This window comes from Protomyctophum parallelum (assembly GCF_964188405.1).
Source record: "Protomyctophum parallelum genome assembly, chromosome: 1".
NCBI lineage: Eukaryota > Metazoa > Chordata > Actinopteri > Myctophiformes > Myctophidae > Protomyctophum > Protomyctophum parallelum.
This window is the reverse complement of record NC_139697.1, coordinates 90,235,652-90,254,020: the sequence shown is the minus strand read 5'-3', so window position 1 is coordinate 90,254,020 and position 18,369 is coordinate 90,235,652. Positions and strand designations below refer to the sequence as shown.

The following is an 18,369-nucleotide window of genomic DNA, read 5'->3' as shown; positions in this document are numbered from 1 at the left end:
TGCATTGGTATCGTGGCTTTTTGATTATTCTTGTTCCCAGTGCTAATATTTGAGTTTAGTTTGGTCAAACACCCTTCAGCCTCTTCTGCATGTTACTGCAGGGTTGGCTATCAGCGAACACACATATCTGCAAGGTGTCAGTTCTTTGCACAAGAGTCATGCAAAGTAGCAGGCTGGAGACAAAGTTAGTGTAGTGTCTAATGCACATGTTCAACTTCATATACAATTCTCTCTCTCCCCCTCTCTCTCCCACACACACACACACACACACACACACACACACACACACACACACACACACAGTGCAACCCCATTACTTGTCGTACAACAAATAGTGAAAATAGCCTATCCACAAGCTCACACATCGCGCCTTGTAGATCTGCTATTTTTGAACATTCTTAAAAGAAATGTGAAAATTTCCAAAATGTTTTGAAATTTGCCTCACATAGGGGCACCAGGGTTAATGTGGTTAATTCAAACAACACTCATTTCACTTAGTAGACCCACTCCAAGCGTGCACAGCTGTTATTCTCACAAGTAATGTTTCTGTGCTTGAGGCCCTAGTTCACACAACCCCTCACACATTTGAGGTGGAGAGAACACGTTTCTGGCAAACACATGAACAAACACGGCCGTTGAAAGCTTTAAAAAACAAATCATGAATATACTCTGGGGAAAAAACATTACAAATGGACATTTTGTCACGTTGCCCTATAAAAAGGGAGGCCACGTGACCACATGTCACATGGTAAAGTTTCACGACAGCTACACTAAATGCTGGCCATTTGGGTTTAGGAACCCACAGCGTAACAAAAAAGGAAGGCATGACAGTAATCTCCCATTCGAAATGCAGGAATGGGGGTCATGTGCAAAAAGTCCAGAATAACAATCCTCATCAAATCCTCAACAGTCAGCTTATCAATCAGCCTGCCTACACGTGCAGCTTTAACTCGACACCCGAGGGTGCTGCTGATTAAGACCAACTCCATTCAGTCCGGTTCAATGTCTTGATATTCTGGATTAAAGTCTCGTTCCGACAACCACTTCACACAATGGGGAAGAACACATGTCATTGGCACGGTGTTAATTAAATACCACGACAAACAGCTTGTTAGTATTGTTAATTTGTTAATGGCACTCACACGAAAAAAAAACCAATGGGTGGGAAACTGGCTAGGATGCAACTAACAATACTCGCTGTGCTCAACAATGGACTCCGATAGGTGGCGATGAATAAATGTACCACTTTTTTTAACTAGTGATTGCACAACGACGAAAAGTGACTGAAAAGGTCAAAAGTAACCGGAGATCAGAGGAAGCAGAATTGAGCTCAACTAGATCAGCATCCAAGACGACTTCCCCTTTTCACCGGCAGAGCTGTGTCTGAATAATAATCAATCTTCTCGTTACGTATATTGTATATTATTATGTAAGTGCATCAGGAATGCACAGGCTAGCTGACAATCTTGGCAGCGATATCTCAAAACACTGCGACACATATGTCAGTCATTCGGGCTTGCTATTTCTTTCCCCTGGGCGTGTACGGTACTTGTATCAAGCATTTGCATCTAATGCAAGAAATGCATAACGACACTGCTGACTAGTTGGCATTTAACCACTTAAACCCTATTCTACTTAGACTGACTGGGGTCCCACAAGGCTCTATAGTAGGCTGTCTAGTATTTCCCTCAACACCAATGGCCCTATTCTCACCAGTGGCTTACCCCTTTATTATTTTTTAAAAACATTTTTAAATAGTTCAACTAGCCGATCTACATCGACACGTTGTGAGCTTGTAGATTGACTATTTGAACTATTCAAAAATGTTTTTCAAAACAGGAAAAAAAAAAGGAAAAGGAAAAAAAAGACAAAGAAGTTTAGGGATAAGGGCACTGGCAAAAATAGGGCCCCTAATCTCTTCGTCAACATGTCACATTGTGACGTGTTGTGAGCTTATAGACCAACAGAATGTTTGCCCCCAGAATAGGGACGTTAGCTTTCAAGGGGTTTTAAGTCCATTACATATACTTCATTGTACAATGAATAGCAGAAATAGGTGATCTACAAGCTCACCAACGTGTCACATCACAACAGGTTTAATGCCACTACATGCCACTACAAAATGCGACAGGTTGCATCGCGACAGGGTTAATATGGTTAATGAGCTTTGAGGTAGACCACGGAGGGGTCGTCCAAAGGCCAGAAGGAGGTTGGGTCAGCATTCCCCCCGACCAGCACCACCACCACCAGCACCAGCACCACCCGTGGCCGGCAGGTAAACTTACGGGGAATCTCCGCGAGTCTCTGACCTGCCTGACAGTCGCCGGGCAGGCCACGGTCTGCGTCTCTACCTCCATCTGAGAGGAGGAAGGCAAGGAGGCAGGGGGAGAGGGGAGGGAGGGAGAGAGAGGGGGGAGGATGAGATGGTATGGGAAGGAGGGAGGTTTAGACAGAACAGGGAGATGGATGGACACACGAGCACTTGCACTCACACAATTCTGTACACGCACACGCGCACACACGCGCGCGCTGGTATTCATTATATTTTTGAGGAGAGCAATGTTTTCATTTTCACCTTTTTTGGGGTGTCATTTGTTACCCTAGATCTAAAATAGGCCAATTATATATTAAATAATAACGTGCCTTTAAAGGACAGTTCCATTAGTGCTGGTATTCTCTCTGCTTAGAGACATTTTGAAAAGTTAGCCTAAATCGAACCCTAAACCTATCCCCTAAATGCCAAAACCTACACACATAAATGTATGCACACTTTGGCTAATATGGGTTCTCCCGTTGCAACAGGGAAGTGTGGATCTTCCTGTTGCAATTAAATCATGTTGACAATCAAGTCGTAAGCTAGCAATTCAATCATGTTGAAATCCCTAAGTGGACACTGGCCAGGTTTATGGAGGGGTAATGAACATCTGTTCTTGTTGCTCCTTCTCCTGAGTTCTGGGAATAATAGAGAGGATCTCATCTAATCTACATGACTGAGCCTGCATCGTTACATTCAAAACGTCTGAGAAAGACTTTTCTTCCCCTATGCCAGTTCTGGGCTGAGGAGAACAAGAGTGGATTATCTTCAGCGAGATAGATAGATAAGAGCAGGGTTCGATTTGTTTAACAAGAGGAGGGAGTAGAGTAGACAGACTAGACACTTGCTTGACCATTAAGTCCTATATACTTGGTTGTATGACAATAGCAAAACTAGCCCATCTACAAGTTCTTAACACGTTGCAATGTGACAAGTTTGTGAGCTTGTAGATTGGCTATTTGAAATATATATATTTTTAAAGATCCGTTTATTGACATATTGAAATTGAAATATTATTTTGAAGTAAGAAAATATGGCCCAAGTTGGGCCACCAATGTGTTTAACGTACATTACATTTAATTAAATTGTTGAATTGTGAACTCCTCCTAAAGATAGCGTGATGAAGGTCTAACACAGGGGTTTTCAACAGGTGGTCCACGGAAGTAATGCAAGTGTCACTGGTCCCTGACCATTCATTTAGTAATGTAGAATTTGTTGAATTTTTCTTTGAGAAACAGTGAACTGAATGACCTTGTGACCTATGATGACCACCAATGTTGAAGGTCAAGAAATTCAACAGAAAATGGGAGTTAGAACCTCAAGAGGGAGAAGTGCACCGGATTGTCTGGTTGAGTCATTATTAGGAAATGATTAGTAGTCAATGGACCGTTGGTTGAGAATCGGTTGGGAACTTGGGATGTTTACACATGGGATGCATAGCAAGTGTTGCAAAAGAACAAATCTTCATCTCCATATCTCCAAACCAACAAAACAGTGGTCCCCAGGTTGATACTATACCCAAACCAACACAACAGTGGTCCCCAGGTTGATTCTAAGTGAAAACCCCTGGAAACGTTGTTTCCCATTAAAACCTTTATTTGCATTTGAAGACAGTGTGCAGGAGTTTCTTCTTTTTCAGTGCGTTGGGCCCTCGTTTGGTCTTCCCCTACACACCTGTCTTTGTAGGTGTGCAAGAGACTTGCTTTTGAATTGTGATATTATCAAACATAAATATCAACCGTATCTAAAAATCTAAGTCTAAATCGCCCACAAGGAAATTGCACCAGTCTGACCAGAAGCAGGGTATTATAAAACATATCACCGCCAGCCATAAAAAAGGAATGACCAGAGAGGGGGTATATATCAAAAGCAAGAGGCATGGATCTCCCCCAATGCCACCCAGCAAATGGAACTCTGGATATGAGTGATATGATGGTGTGCGACAGTGTCGGTGAATGCGTGCGTGTTGTGGATCAATAATGGCGGCGTGTGGAGCATCAGGCTGTATAAATAATGATATCAGAAAGCTGAATCATTCTGCCAAATGTGCTACCGTTCACACAACAGCGCACTGAAATGGGGACCTCCATTGGGAATGAAAGGGTGGTGTACTGAAGACTTTATACTGATGAGCAGCTACGCCACAATGTAGGTACAACTCTGTTACAAGTAATGTAGATATATATACACTCTATTACAGTGGTTCTCAACCTTTTTTATATCAAGGCCCATTATTTATTCGGCATTTAAGCCACGGGCCACCATTTGATGAGATTTTGCCACGCAGGGCGCAGGCCCAAAACTAAAGATTTTTTTGCCATCGTTGCCAAGATTCTGTTCAAAATTCCATGCTGTGTTGATGTGGTACTATTATAGGAGAGACAACAGGCAAACGTTGATCAAAATACCAATTGTTTTACATTCTCTAATTGTGTAGACTTCTTGCAAATTAAGTAGCCAAATCTGGTTGAAAACCGCTGCTCTGTAGGTGTAATTTAGTTACAAATTACAGTCCTGCGTTCAAAATTGTACAGAGTAAAAGTGCAAAAGTACCGGCATCAAAATATACTTGCAGTGCCAAATATAAAAGTACTCATTATGCAGATAATAATAATAGATTTCACAATAATGATTGGATTGTAATTAGTATGTAATGCATTCATGCGTTTATTACTTGATGTGCTGCTGGGTAGCTTAACCTATAATAATATAATTATCACCAATTCACCATCAATTAATTAAATTGTTGTATTAGTAATCTCAACATGCAAACTATCTAGTAACTAAAGCTGTAAAATAGTGGAGTAAAACAATGCAATATTTGCCTAAAAAGTGCCTCAAAATTTAAATTAAGTACAATACTAGTAAACTTATTTTCTACCGCTGTGCGCTGAAATCCCCTAAAAGAACGTCGCCTCTAAAAACGAATCGTCCCTGTTTGGTAGGACATTTAATCCATTTTGGACGGGAACCCCTTTTGGTGTTAGCATTATGCTATGCTTTAGCTATTGAAAAATAGCAGATCTACAAGCTCATAGCTCATAACATTTTTAGAATCTGATCTCAGGTCAAAATGGGTTAATAGTGGATTCACACTGCACTAGTGCACTCACAGTGTGCCAAGTGCCAACATTGTCTGGGGCAGACCAGACATTTTAGGAGAACTTGTATCAGTGGATGGTGATGATAGCCAAGGCGGGGCCCGCGGCTTGTCGGCTCCACCCAGAACACAGGGGACACAAACAAGCTACACACAGGAAATCAAACACCACCTGTCACAGACATACATAAGTCACACTTATGGGATTAGCATTGTGGCCGAGTTCCATTCACTTCAATTGAATTAGGGAAGTGGAGTTGCTTTTATATTCACAAGGTGGTAAATCATGAGCCATGAAAGAGTTCTCGACCGCTTAAGCCCTATTTTATACTTTGGATATTCCAAAAATAGCAGATATACAAGCACACGACATGCTTGTAGATCGGTTATTTATATTTAAAAAATATCACACCCGTGTGAAGTGAGGAGCGCTAATATATTAAAGTCTGACTCATGTTGCTATGATTAGGTGATGTAATGGTGACGTAAAACAAACGGTGTCAAAACAAACATTAAATTCTCTTTATTTGTTAATGGCATTTAATGTTTGTGTTAGGGACAAGATGATAAAAATGGCGTTTTTAAAACAGACATTGAACTAAAAACAAACCTGTATATAAAAAAAGAAAAACGTCCTGAAGATTTAAAGTCTTGGGATTTTTTAATCTATGAAATTTGGTAAATTTAACATAAATTTAAAACGTGTGATCACCAATCACACGTTTTAAAGCACCGAGTAGACTTGAAGTAAGCTGACAACAACCTGACCACGAACTAAAAACAGACAATTCAGACTCTTGATAATCCACTACTACAGTTAGAAGCCAAAATAGTCGAATGCAAACAAAAGGATGTCTGTGTCTGAAAACCTCACATTTTTGTCTTCAACACATTATGCACACTACCCTCTCAACACCCCCCCCCCCCTCTCCAATAAGTTATACTAGTCCTACACTTAAGTATCAAGAATGCACAATTTGCGCAATTACATAAGTGATGATTTACAGCTTTAAAATGTTACGTGGGGCCACAATGTGCGATTGACCGGCCATATAAACCCTAAGAATAGCATCGGCCGCTTTTATTATAGGGGATCCCTAAAAGGACATCCCTTAAGTTCCCAGGCCTTGCTCTCGTACCCTCTGGCCAATGCCCTACTGGTTATTTCTGGCTCTGATGACGTGACACACATTTTCTGACCCCCTGAACCCCCCCCCCCCCCCCCCCCCCCCCACAACTCCCCACACCCCCCAATCGGGTGATCGGCAGATGCGTTCCTCACGTCCTCTCCGCTGCACCTTGCTCAGCCACGTCCCGTCTGTCTAAAAAAGGGGGTTAGCCGGGTCATTCTGCCAGTGACAACCTATCGCGCAGCCTGCCCAGCAAGCCTAGTTTAGAAATAGAAATGGCCACCTGCCCAGCTCAACTCCACTCCGCTCCACGGGGGGTGTGGGGGGAATTAATGCTGCTGCAGCTACTGTAAGGCAAGGCAAAATGAGACACATGCTGGAGGTGTGTCTGTGTCTGTGTCTGTGTCTGTGTGTGTGTGTGTGTGTGTGTGTGTGTGTGTGTGTGTGTGTGTGTGTGTGTGTGTGTGTGTGTGTGTGTGTATGTGTAGAGAGAACTACTGATTAACACCTGTGGAAAGTAGAGGATAGGAGGAGAGAACCCCATACCGGGTGCAATGTTAGCTCACTGACTGATCTACTGACTGTAGAATTCCAAATGTTAGAGAAGAAGCAGACTCTTGGACATTTTTGAGGGGCGCTAGCCTCTCCTATGTCCAGCTTTGAGGGTCTGTGTAAACACAAACATTGAAGACAAAAGTGTGCAAATACTAAAGTGAGGACGCAAATTGTGATTGGCCAGAATAAGATGTATGTTTTAATCTATCAAAACCCATTTTTCCCCTTGCATTACAGTTGCTCCTAGCTTTATTGATTTTTGAGGGGCGCTAGCCCCTCCTATATACAGGTTTAATGTTTGTCTTTAGTTCAATGTTTGTTTAGTACCGTGTACTATATTTACAATTATGCGCTGCACTGCCCCATATTGATTCTGTCACACTCTGCTCATACAGTACGTGCAGGCACATTTACACTGTATTCTTTGTTTAATGTGTTTTGTGTTGTATGATTTGTACAAAGAGGTGAACTGATTTGTACTGTGTGTGTACTGTACACCACGTCATCCACAACCACATCAGTTACATTTTCTTACACCTACTATCTGAAGTTTTACTTTGCATCAGGGGAAAAAAAAACACTTTATTCTTTATAATATTTTTATGCAACCAGTTTTTCACCCAGTAGCTGTGAGGCGACAGCACTACCGACTGTGCCACCGTGCCCACAAAAAAAACCCTCTTTCTTGAGGGAGATTTGAAATCCGTTAAATTAGGCTTAATCTTATGTTGTCAGTCATGATTCTCTTTCTGCTTTCTTCTTGTTTGAATTCTCACTGCCTACTCTGCTTTTATGGTTCTCATTTTGATCATTTATTTATTTATTTAGAAAAGTCACTTTGGCATCATGCAGCATCTCGCTTCCACTATCTTAGCAGACAATACCCAAGCTCACTAACCAGTCAGTCACACAGTGGTGCATGATTCACATAGTCATGCACTATAGGCGCTAGTTTCTTTGTTTAGCAGGCATTTCCAGGCTCTACTCATTTTTACCAGAAAAAAGGCAAACAAACTCCCAGTTTGTTGTGTTCTACTTTTCAGACTCTGCTTAGAGGTCAGACGCCCGCCCGCCCGCCCCGCCCACATACTCCAACGGCCGCTGCCAAAGAGGTCAAAGGGGACTAACCCCCTCACAAACTGTCAGAAGAAAGCAGCCTTAGGGACATAAAGACAGTATATCACCACCACACGTCAACTGCTCTGCCTGGGTGTACTATATGTGTGTCTCTGTATTGCGTGCTGCTGTTGCCACTGTGTAATTAGCCCGCTCGAACCACTAAAATACCTATTGTAGCTCGCTAGACGGACAAGTCAAACGGGAGGGGGGAAATTATCCATCACATCTTTTCCTCCCATTGGGCTGGTTTAGATACAAACTAAATCAAATGGTAAAGATTAACGGACAGATAAGTCTCTCTAATCTGGAATATGAATTCAGTGTCAGTGGATTCATTCATATATACACACACACACACACACACACACACACACACACACACACACATGAAGCATTGCATCCTCGAAACACTGAGCTTGTAGGTCAGCAATTTTCGGCACGCCTCCGTTGTGTGTCGATTTTTTTTTATCGTGCTTAACCACTTGAACCATCACCACCAGAAAGGTGGTTATTTGTAGCTATCTGGCTATTTCACCAGAAATAGCTGATCTACGAGGTCACAAACACGACCCAATGTGAGCTTGTAGATCTGATATTTCTGCGAAGATGTTCGCTGTAGAAGGAAACAAGAGCAAACCAGGCACAGTTGCAACTCAGGTCCTTTTCACTAACAATAGAGCTGTGGTTTTCAACCTTCAATATTTATTTGGCATTTGAACCACGTGCCACCATTTGATGAGATTTAGCCTCTCACACTAAAGAATATGTTGTTGTCGTCGGTTGAATAAGATTTTGTCCACATTTACATGCTGTATTGATGTGGTACAATAGAAGAGATAACAGGCAAAACGATGATCAAAATAACAATTATTTTGCATTCTCCAATTGTGTAGACTTTTTAAATTAACTTAGTAATTCAGATGTTTAACAAAGATCTCTGCAACACACACACACCATCTCTCTGATATAAAATGTGATGTACTAACTAAACAATGCTCTGTGATAAAGGTCACTGCAATCATCCTGTGCCCTGCACCACTGGCCGTGTGTGTGTGTGTGTGTGTGTGTGTGTGTGTGTGTGTGTGTGTGTGTGTGTGTGTGTGTGTGTGTGTGTGTGTGTGTGTGCGAGCGCACGCTCGTGTGTGTGTATGTGTATGTGTGCAAATTATCAGCCAGGTCATAGGACAGGACACTTGTGGACGTGTGAATGTTGCCCTACTTGATCATACTACAGTGTCACACAAAAGCATCAAAAGAAACGTGTCGCTTTGCGGCGCGTTTCAGAGCTTGTAGATCTGCTACTTTTGAACCCTGAAAATAAATACTTTGGGACATAGGAGGTAGCTTGGAATACAAAAAGCATTGAATAAGCATCTTCAACATTCAGACATTTCTCAGATACTGAAAAAGGGACTACTAAAAACCCACCTGCATGTCTTTAGTAGCGATCTCTCCTGGGGTCGGCCAGTTGTTGGCATCACCAAAATCTCCAACCTGAACAAAACGCATGCAAAAAACATACGTTTTTCTATCACACAGGGAATAATTAGGTAATACCAGTACGGTAGGTTTTGTGTCAAGAGTAGAATCCGATGATTGAAGGATTTGAAGCCTTTCTGAAATCACAAAACAACAATGGACCCTTCGCTAAACCCCAACCCCAAAACTCCAGTCGGACGTTAAGTTGGATACCGTTTCTCCCTCTAACATTGTAATCTCGTATTTCTAGTCTATTGAAAGAATGTGATCCACATGTTTCCAGTGCATAGCCTACTGCAGGCCTTGTTGACTAGATTTAGAAGACATTATGAAACTCTTGCTACTGAAATGATCAATTATTTATATAGAGAAATCCCATCATTTAACATGCATCTCAATGGGTGAGGCTTAGCGAAGGTTCCATTATAGCAATAAAAAGTATTCAGTTGGAGTGCACTCTGAAAAAAGAAAAAATAGAGAAAATGTGTTTGCATGACAGCGTGGGGTCCAAATATCCACCTTCTTGCCTCCTTCCACAGTGAAATTGACTCATTCAAGGTATAGAGCTTTTTAAGAACATGTGTGCTGTGTCTGTCTATGTCTAGTGTCACTATGATGTCAGGCAGACAGCACAGGGTGTTGTTCCAGAATTCAGATAATATATAAGATATATATTCAGATATAAGTACTACGAGTCTACGACAGCCAAAAAAAGTGTCTGAAAAAGTGAAGATTTAAATGAAACATGCCTCAGGGACGTTTGTCAAGTTTGGAAGCTTGACGAACTCCCCCTTGAAGCAGTTCTACTGCTCCAGACACTGCTCTGGCTCTCCAGGATTTGGAATATGCATACCAGGAAGCAACTTCTACTTCTGCACACACCCCAGAGCATGACTGAAAGGATGCTTGGTGCAGTCATACCACATATGTTGTTGAGAAAGTGAAGGGGACAGGCAAGATTCATTGTCATTGTATGACTCTGAGCCGATCAATTAACCCATTTAGACCAGAGTTAAAAACATTCACTTTGAAAGAATATATATTCAAAGATTTGCACCACATTTTTACGATTTTTCAAAAATAGCAGACCTACAAGCTCGTAGCGCGCAGCACTATGAGCTTGTAGATCTGCTATTTTTCAATAGCTAAATTATAACAATGTTTAACACCAAAAGGGGTTCCCTACCAAAATGGGTTAATTGTATCTATGTCAACACATTGTTAATTGTAAAACAATAAAGGCAATACGCTGCTGAAAATAAAGTGGTTAAAATTATTCTGATACATGAACTACTTTTGCTGGGGACCCCCTGGAACCCATTCAAGGACCCTTGGGGGTCCCCAGACCCCACTTTGAGAACCACTGCCCTATGGTAAACAGTGCATGCATTCACATATGTACATGCTAACAAACGTGTGTGCATCACACACGCGCACACACACACACACACACACACACACACACACACACACACACACACACACACACACACACACACACACACACACACACACACACACACACACACACACACACGTGCCATAGACATTACCTTTCCTCCTCGTCTGGCTCTGGGTGGGTTCCCTGCTTTCACCACCTTGGCAGGACCCGGCGTGGACTCTGTGGAGACAACAAACAGGGTTCAATGTAGGAAAGGAAAACAGAGGGGGGTACATTTTCTAACAACTTAAGCCATGCATGTCTTCGTACGACAAATAGTGAAAAAAAGCTGATTTGTATTGCAAGCTTGTAGATCTGCTATCCATTCCCAATATTGAGAGGCTTACACGGAGCGTCCTGTATCACTTGAACCGAGGTGAATGTTGGACTATTCGCTCGCACTGTTGTTTCAGTTTCAGTTCACTCAGTCATAATTACTGTTCCGTCTGTTCAAATGAAACAAACTAATGCTGTACACAAATAGGCAGCTTGCTCATTAACGACAAGGAAGGATGCATCGTCGTTGTCACCACCATCATTGTACCGAGCCACAGATAAAGCCAGTCATAACTTTATTATTATGGACATGCAACAAATAGACAAAATAGTATAATATATCTATAGCCTCACAAGTTGTGAGATCTGTTATTGACTCAGTAAACAGGGATGGTTTATTTATGACGGTGCACAGGCCTGCCGGTGGCAATGTTAAGAAACGAACCGAGAATGAGATTAATGTCATGTTCAGGAAGAGGATTAGACAGACGACCAGTCACCAGACACACTTGAGCTGTGCCAACTGGGAGTCAAAACTAGTGGTGATGGTGACTGGTCTGACTCTAGCTGAGAGAAAGTGGTCAGTCTGGTAAGTTATTGTAAAGAGAGGCTGAAGGCCAGAGAGAGCACATAAGGAAGAGACAAAATCAACTAGGATATTCTTGAATGTGTAAAACCGTGATAATATAATTTCTTCCAAAACAAAATTGCAAATTTACAAGCCATCACTTCTTCTGCTTTTTTGTTGTTACTATTTTTTGAACATTTGACAATTTCTACCCACGTAAAAAATACAGCTTAAGCGATGAAAAAATAGGAAGACATAAACCTGACACAAAATCTAGTCTCCTAACAAGATAACAACGTAGTATATATAGCCCTCAGTGTTAATTTCGTTGACTAAAACTATGACGAATAATGTTCGTCGACTACCTTTTTTCACTGACAAAAACTAAACGAAAATTTGCTGAAAACCCACCTTTTCAGACTCCATCATGGCCCATAGCACTTACCCCACCCCCCTAGATAGCATTTCTGTTGACTTAGATAGCATTTGATACAGACTTATAGCATGTTATGTAGACAGCACTATAATTGCATTGTATGTAGTCATAGCACGTCATAGTACATATGTATAGCATAGTAGTATATATGTATAGTTTATATGTATAGTTTCATTATATAGATATTCCACTGTTACTTTCTTAGCTTACGCATGTTTCATGATAAATGTTTTTATGTGATGTATTCCCATGCTTTTTTGTTCTTGCTTAATGTAAGTCGCTCTGGATTAAGAGCGTCTGCTAAATGCCTAAATTGTAAATTGTAAATTGTATGATGACTAAAACTAGGATAAATATATCTTAATTTCGTCAACAATCTAGTTATAACTAAGAAAAGTCCTTTTATGTTTGGTTGCCGCACTAGGATGTTGCACTCAGAAAATAGCGTTGCTCATTGTGAGCTTGTAGATCTGCACTTTTCAGCATTATTGACGACGCCATCAAGGCTCGCCAAAATATTTTTTGTCGTAGATTCAACTCCATTTTTAGGATATTTAGTCGACTAAAACTAGACTTGCTGTCAAAATGAGCATGCAGTCTCACCAAGGCGTTGACAGCGCTCACAAATCTTGGTAATCTCCTTAGTGGACTGCTCATAACAGGGGACACTCATTAGTGGACTGCTCATAACAGGGGACAAAGCCACAGACAGACACACAGCGAGGGAATCCAGTAATGGACTAAGACCATCTTGGTCTTAACACAAACAAGTCCACATGCATGTACATGTGCATGACTGCTGCATGTACACAGAAACTAAGTAGGCGTTGCTAATGCAAGTATGGCGCACCTCTAGTGCACATAGTTGTAGAAGTAATACTGAATATTAGTGTGCATTTGTACAGCAGTAGGCATAATCGACACTCTAGTCTCTCGTGTCTTGCAGTGAAACCCATTAGGTTGTCAATATAGCCTACTGTAGCTCTGCACTTCTGTTACCAAAACAAATAACTGTGCCTAATTTGCAATTAAAGTGGTGCCCCACACACACACACACACACACACACACAAGAACATGGCCACTTAATACTCAAACGTCACAGTTTCTTCAGCAGCTTATGTCATGTACAATTCTTTACATTCCTGATGCTTTTCATCATTCCTGATGAGGATGATGTGCGTTTCGTAAGCATGATGTGTTAAATTCAGTTGCATTTAATCTCTCTGTGAAACGTAGATTGAAATTAATGCTGATTCTTGAACAAAGATTACTGCATGTTAAATGACAGTGTGATGTAAATGGTATATCTGTTGTCCATGACAAATAAAAAACATAATCGGGCATCAGATTTCTCAAGTCACAGTCCTTATTGAACAGTTAAGCTCTTAAGCCATATTTTATAATAATTTGGTGTACGATGTTGTCAGATGAAAATAGTAAACAATAGCCATTCTATAAGCTCACACAACATGTCATATCACAACACTATGTTGTAGAGCTGCTATTTTTGAACATTTCCTAAATGCCCAAAATAGGGACACCACATCTGTGGTGTTTAAGGCATAAATGAGCCTCTCTTTCTGCTATGGCTGCCTGGCTTGGCTACATGCCAAGGACACTGGTAGATCAGATATCAGCCACTCCCAAAACCAACCATGATTGGTTAAGTAGCTGCTGGTGGCATTTGCCCGCTATAACAGACGCAGCGTAGCCCTAAGCAGACCAATAAGGGCCACAATGGGTACAATGGGTACAATGCCAGTATACTGTACACAGCGCATGTGGGATTTTAGGTTACTTCATTACTAGTCTTTAAGCGACAAATCCACCCCCTCGTTTGGCTTAACAGCTGGCGGTCACGTTTGCGTGGTGACCGAGCACTTTTGGATCAGCACTGCCATGAACGAGTAACGAGGATAAAAGCTTAATACAACAGTCACACAAAAACCAAACATAACTCGGCATGTCATTCCCCGAGGCTTCAGCTCTGATGACCAGTGGCTATCTATGCTCTAGTCCAGTGTTGTTTTTGGAATCAAATTTCTATTTTAGTTTTAGTCTTCGTCTTTTGAATAGTTTTCATTTAGTTTTAGTCACATTTTAGTCACCCGGAATATTTTATTGTTAGTCTAGTTTTAGTCGACTAAATGTCATAAGATTTTAGTCGACTATATCTACAGGTGATTTAGTCGACTAAAATGTATTTTGGCAGGCCTTGATGCCGTCATAATGACTGTTTTTACACTTGCTGAAAATAGCCGATCTACAAGCTCACGACGCGTTGTGAGCTTGTAGATATTTTCAGCATGCAACCAAGTGTAAAATGACTTATACTGGATATCTTGTCCAGTAGTCCCTTCCTAACATTTTAGTCTAGTTTTTATTTGTTGACGAAATTGTCAGTACATTTAGTCTTAGTTTTAGTCTTCATAGATAGTTTTCATTTAGTTTCTATTTAGTTTTCGTCATTGGAAAAAAGGTAGTCGACTAACATTTTTCGTCTTGATTCCTGTTCACACACTCAATGGACCAGCCACTATCACAGGAATAACAGTATACTACATTTATGCTCAATGGACCAGCCACTATCACATAACAGTATGTACATTTATGCTCAATGGACCAGCCACTATCACAGGAATAACAGTATGTACATTTATGCTCAATGGACCAGCCACTATCACAGGAATAACATTATTATTTGCTGAGGCAATAACTGAGTTGTAGTGAGACACTGGGGCTGGGCCCTTATTCACCCCTGGATTAGGGGAAACAACAACAACAACTATACATTTGAATAAAATAATTAATTTTGGTGAGACTTTTCCCCCAGTTTATTTTCTTCAAAACAAAGTGAAAATTGACAAATCTACAAGCTCAGAATACATCAAGATTATAGTCTAGATCAATTTAGTATAAAATAGGGCTGTTTGATCAGACAAATCGATCAAAAGAAAATCGTCTGGGATTTATCCACAGTGATTCGTAAAACATTTTTAAACGTGCTTCAAGATTATTTGATAAATCGAAAAGGGCGAGTTCCTACGGCACCGCAGGCGTGCATTAATGACGATAAAGAACACCCTCGAGTGTAATATTGCTTAAAGGGATATTTCATCGTCTACTCAGTCTTATGTGAACACCCAGACAGTTTTTCTGGTAACTGATAGTGTCCTTCTAATACGCGAGGGGGCCGTGGTTTTTCATTTACTGTTTTCATTTCATTTTAAATATTATTTGAATTATTTAGTCTCTTCGGGCCTGCAGTAGCTTCTCCCTCCTCCTCATTATTTTCCAAAAACAATATTTAAAAATAAATGAAAACAGTAAATGAAAAACCACGCCCCCCTCACGTATTAGAAGGACATTATCAGTCAACAGAAAAATGGACGGGTGTTTTTGATGATGACCATCTATCATGGTTAAAATGGAGTTTGAAGTTACAATGGGTTTGTATGGGGAGGGGGCGGGGCAGATAAAATGAATATCAAATATCTAAATACTGAATCAAGTAACTTAAAAACTGTCTGGGTGTTCACATAAGACTGAGTAGACGATGAAATGACCAAAAGTTTTTTAGAAAGTGAAATATCCATTTAAGCATAAGGTCATTGCAACTGTGCTTCAAAACACTTCGCTTCAAGAACCACAAAGGCAGTACTATCAGTTGTATCATCAGTTTCCAGAGCAGAACAAGAGTATTAGCAGCACATGCTCCCTCAGATTAGCAGACGTTCACATACGTTATTCTGACTGTTAGGAAAGAGAAAGACCTGGAGATAGAATAATAAGTATTCAAAGTATGCAAAACCTGACCAAATTACAGTAGCTAATTCCAGCAGCCAAAGGCTAGACTGGAAACCATCAGAAGTGGGCCAACTGTACTGTGTACATTGCAGGTAAAATGCAATACCAATAAACTCTTACAAGTAAGAACTTGCCGTGGTGGTCACTCAGTCGCAGTATTGTGCAGTCAGAAATAGCAAAAACATCCATGTAAACCTACACATACTTACATTCTGTTTCTCTGTGTGTTGGGAGAATGGGTGTCCAATGCCTGTCCATACCGCTACTACTGAAATGTGTCCTGCTTAACTTATTCACTTGTATGGGTTTTGCTCTTACAAGTAAGCCTCTTAAAATACTGGTGGTTAGACCTGCCGATGATAGCCGTTATGGTAATTCAACAACTTTGCATGATACAATACTGCTAATCCTAATCTAAATGAATGCATGTTGGTGAATCGATCCCTTAGCCAAGAATCAAATCAATTACGGTTAGGAGCAAAAGCCAAAATGCTTTCAACCGAGTAAATGGCAAACATCTAAGATCAGTCATATTTGCCTCAAGTCAAGTGGAACATTTGCTTCACAAATATTTAATAGCAGTCAATATCTTGGCACAATTGCTTATTGCTTATATTATGTTTCAATAACTGAAATTCAAAAATGCCACAAACCCTTATCGTGAGATCTGCCAAACAAAGTCATGATGAATGTATGTCCCCTTCGAGAAGAATATGCACGTTTAGACACTTCATGTCTGTGGAAACTGACGGAGAGCTCTTGTGTAAAAAGATACGTGTACCAAAGAGTTCCTCTTTGCAAAATTGGGAGGAGTTTGAGTTTTGTGCTTCTCTCAAGCTTTTCAGGCCCCCAAATTAATCATATTTTAACTGAGGGGTTAACCCACAGGTTGAGAACCTGAAGTGTGGAAGACAAAGGTATTATGATCTATGATGGCAGATGTCAAAGCCATCTGTCTCTATGCACATTCCGTATGGGATTTTACTTTTAGTTCTAGTAAGATGTTAACTTACAGATGGTTCAGTTTATATAAGCGAGATCAGACATGCTGTTGTACGACAAGTACCAGGGTGCTTCTAGCCACAGGTGAAATACCAAAAGTCAAAAGAGTTAAAAATGCAACTAGCACTCACTCACTTGACTGCAGTTTTGATTTGATTTTGATTTAAACAACAGTCTGGTGCTTAAATAGATAACAATCTCAGGTTTCATTAACAAAAACTCCCAACAAGCTTTCACACTTCCAGATTTACAGAGTAGTGACGTCTCTAGACCTAACCAAAATCTTATAAAGGAAAGAGAAGCAACTGTTAAGTCAAGCAACACAGGGAGAAGAAGCTTCAGATAGCATGAGACACGGGGACCAGGCAAATACGATTGCCTGGTCCCCGCTGGCCATGATTCACATTGGCCTTGATTCTTCCGCACCTGAGTACACTTCAGTTTCATTCAACTGTATTCATTCAATGCTTTCACATTGCAGCTATCCATATCCAAGTACACTTCAATCGGTCCCGAGACTACCTCAATGCGGTCCCGTGAACGATTGGGTGATCCACTCCTGGGAACAGTACGCAGCATTCATACACAACATCTGCCAAGTGGCAACCTGGTGTCCCCGACATGCAGTTATATTAAAAACTATTATGAATAGCGAAAACAGCAGATCTACAAGCTCACGACGCATCACAATGCAATGAGTTGTGAGCTTGTAGATCTATTTTTGCTGTGAAACCATTGTATGATGACATAGAAGTGATTAACAACAAACATGACACCTAATATTTCATCACTGACCTAAACACAAGTCAAAATAGTAATTGTCTCCACCAGGCCGAAAGCATGGGGAGAGAGACTATGTTTTTCCCTCGGCCCGTGTGTCCGTCCATTAACAGCTAACCTCCGGGCTTATATTATTTTTGTCTGTGTTTGAATGGTGTTGCTAACAGTGACCGCTTGATGGAATGGAATGTACAGCAGCACCCTATATAGTATATACTGTACTGTATGTGCCCTTCATCAGGGGTTGTCTTGTTACAACACAGGATGTTGTTGTGCCCCTGCCTTGCTCAAGGGCTAGCTGGCGGTGGGCACACAAAACCCTGTTGGGTTGCAATTTATTTGGTTAGGGTAATTTGGTTAG

General features: G+C 40.9%; 1 protein-coding gene across 3 annotated transcripts in view; it reads right to left on the bottom strand.

The window, feature by feature from the left end:
• larp1 (La ribonucleoprotein 1, translational regulator) overlaps positions 1-18,369 on the bottom strand; it is a 67,581-nt gene that overhangs the window by 25,122 nt on the left and 24,090 nt on the right. For 2 of the 3 annotated variants that reach the window (XM_083785186.1, XM_083785187.1), the window contains exons 2-4: positions 11,251-11,318; positions 9,647-9,712; positions 2,286-2,357 (exon numbers count right to left, since the gene is read on the bottom strand). In XM_083785186.1, the coding sequence (XP_083641312.1) occupies positions 2,286-2,357; positions 9,647-9,712; positions 11,251-11,318 (206 nt within the window). The remainder of the gene's footprint in view (positions 1-2,285; positions 2,358-9,646; positions 9,713-11,250; positions 11,319-18,369) is intronic. The other variant, XM_083785188.1, reaches the window with a different exon arrangement.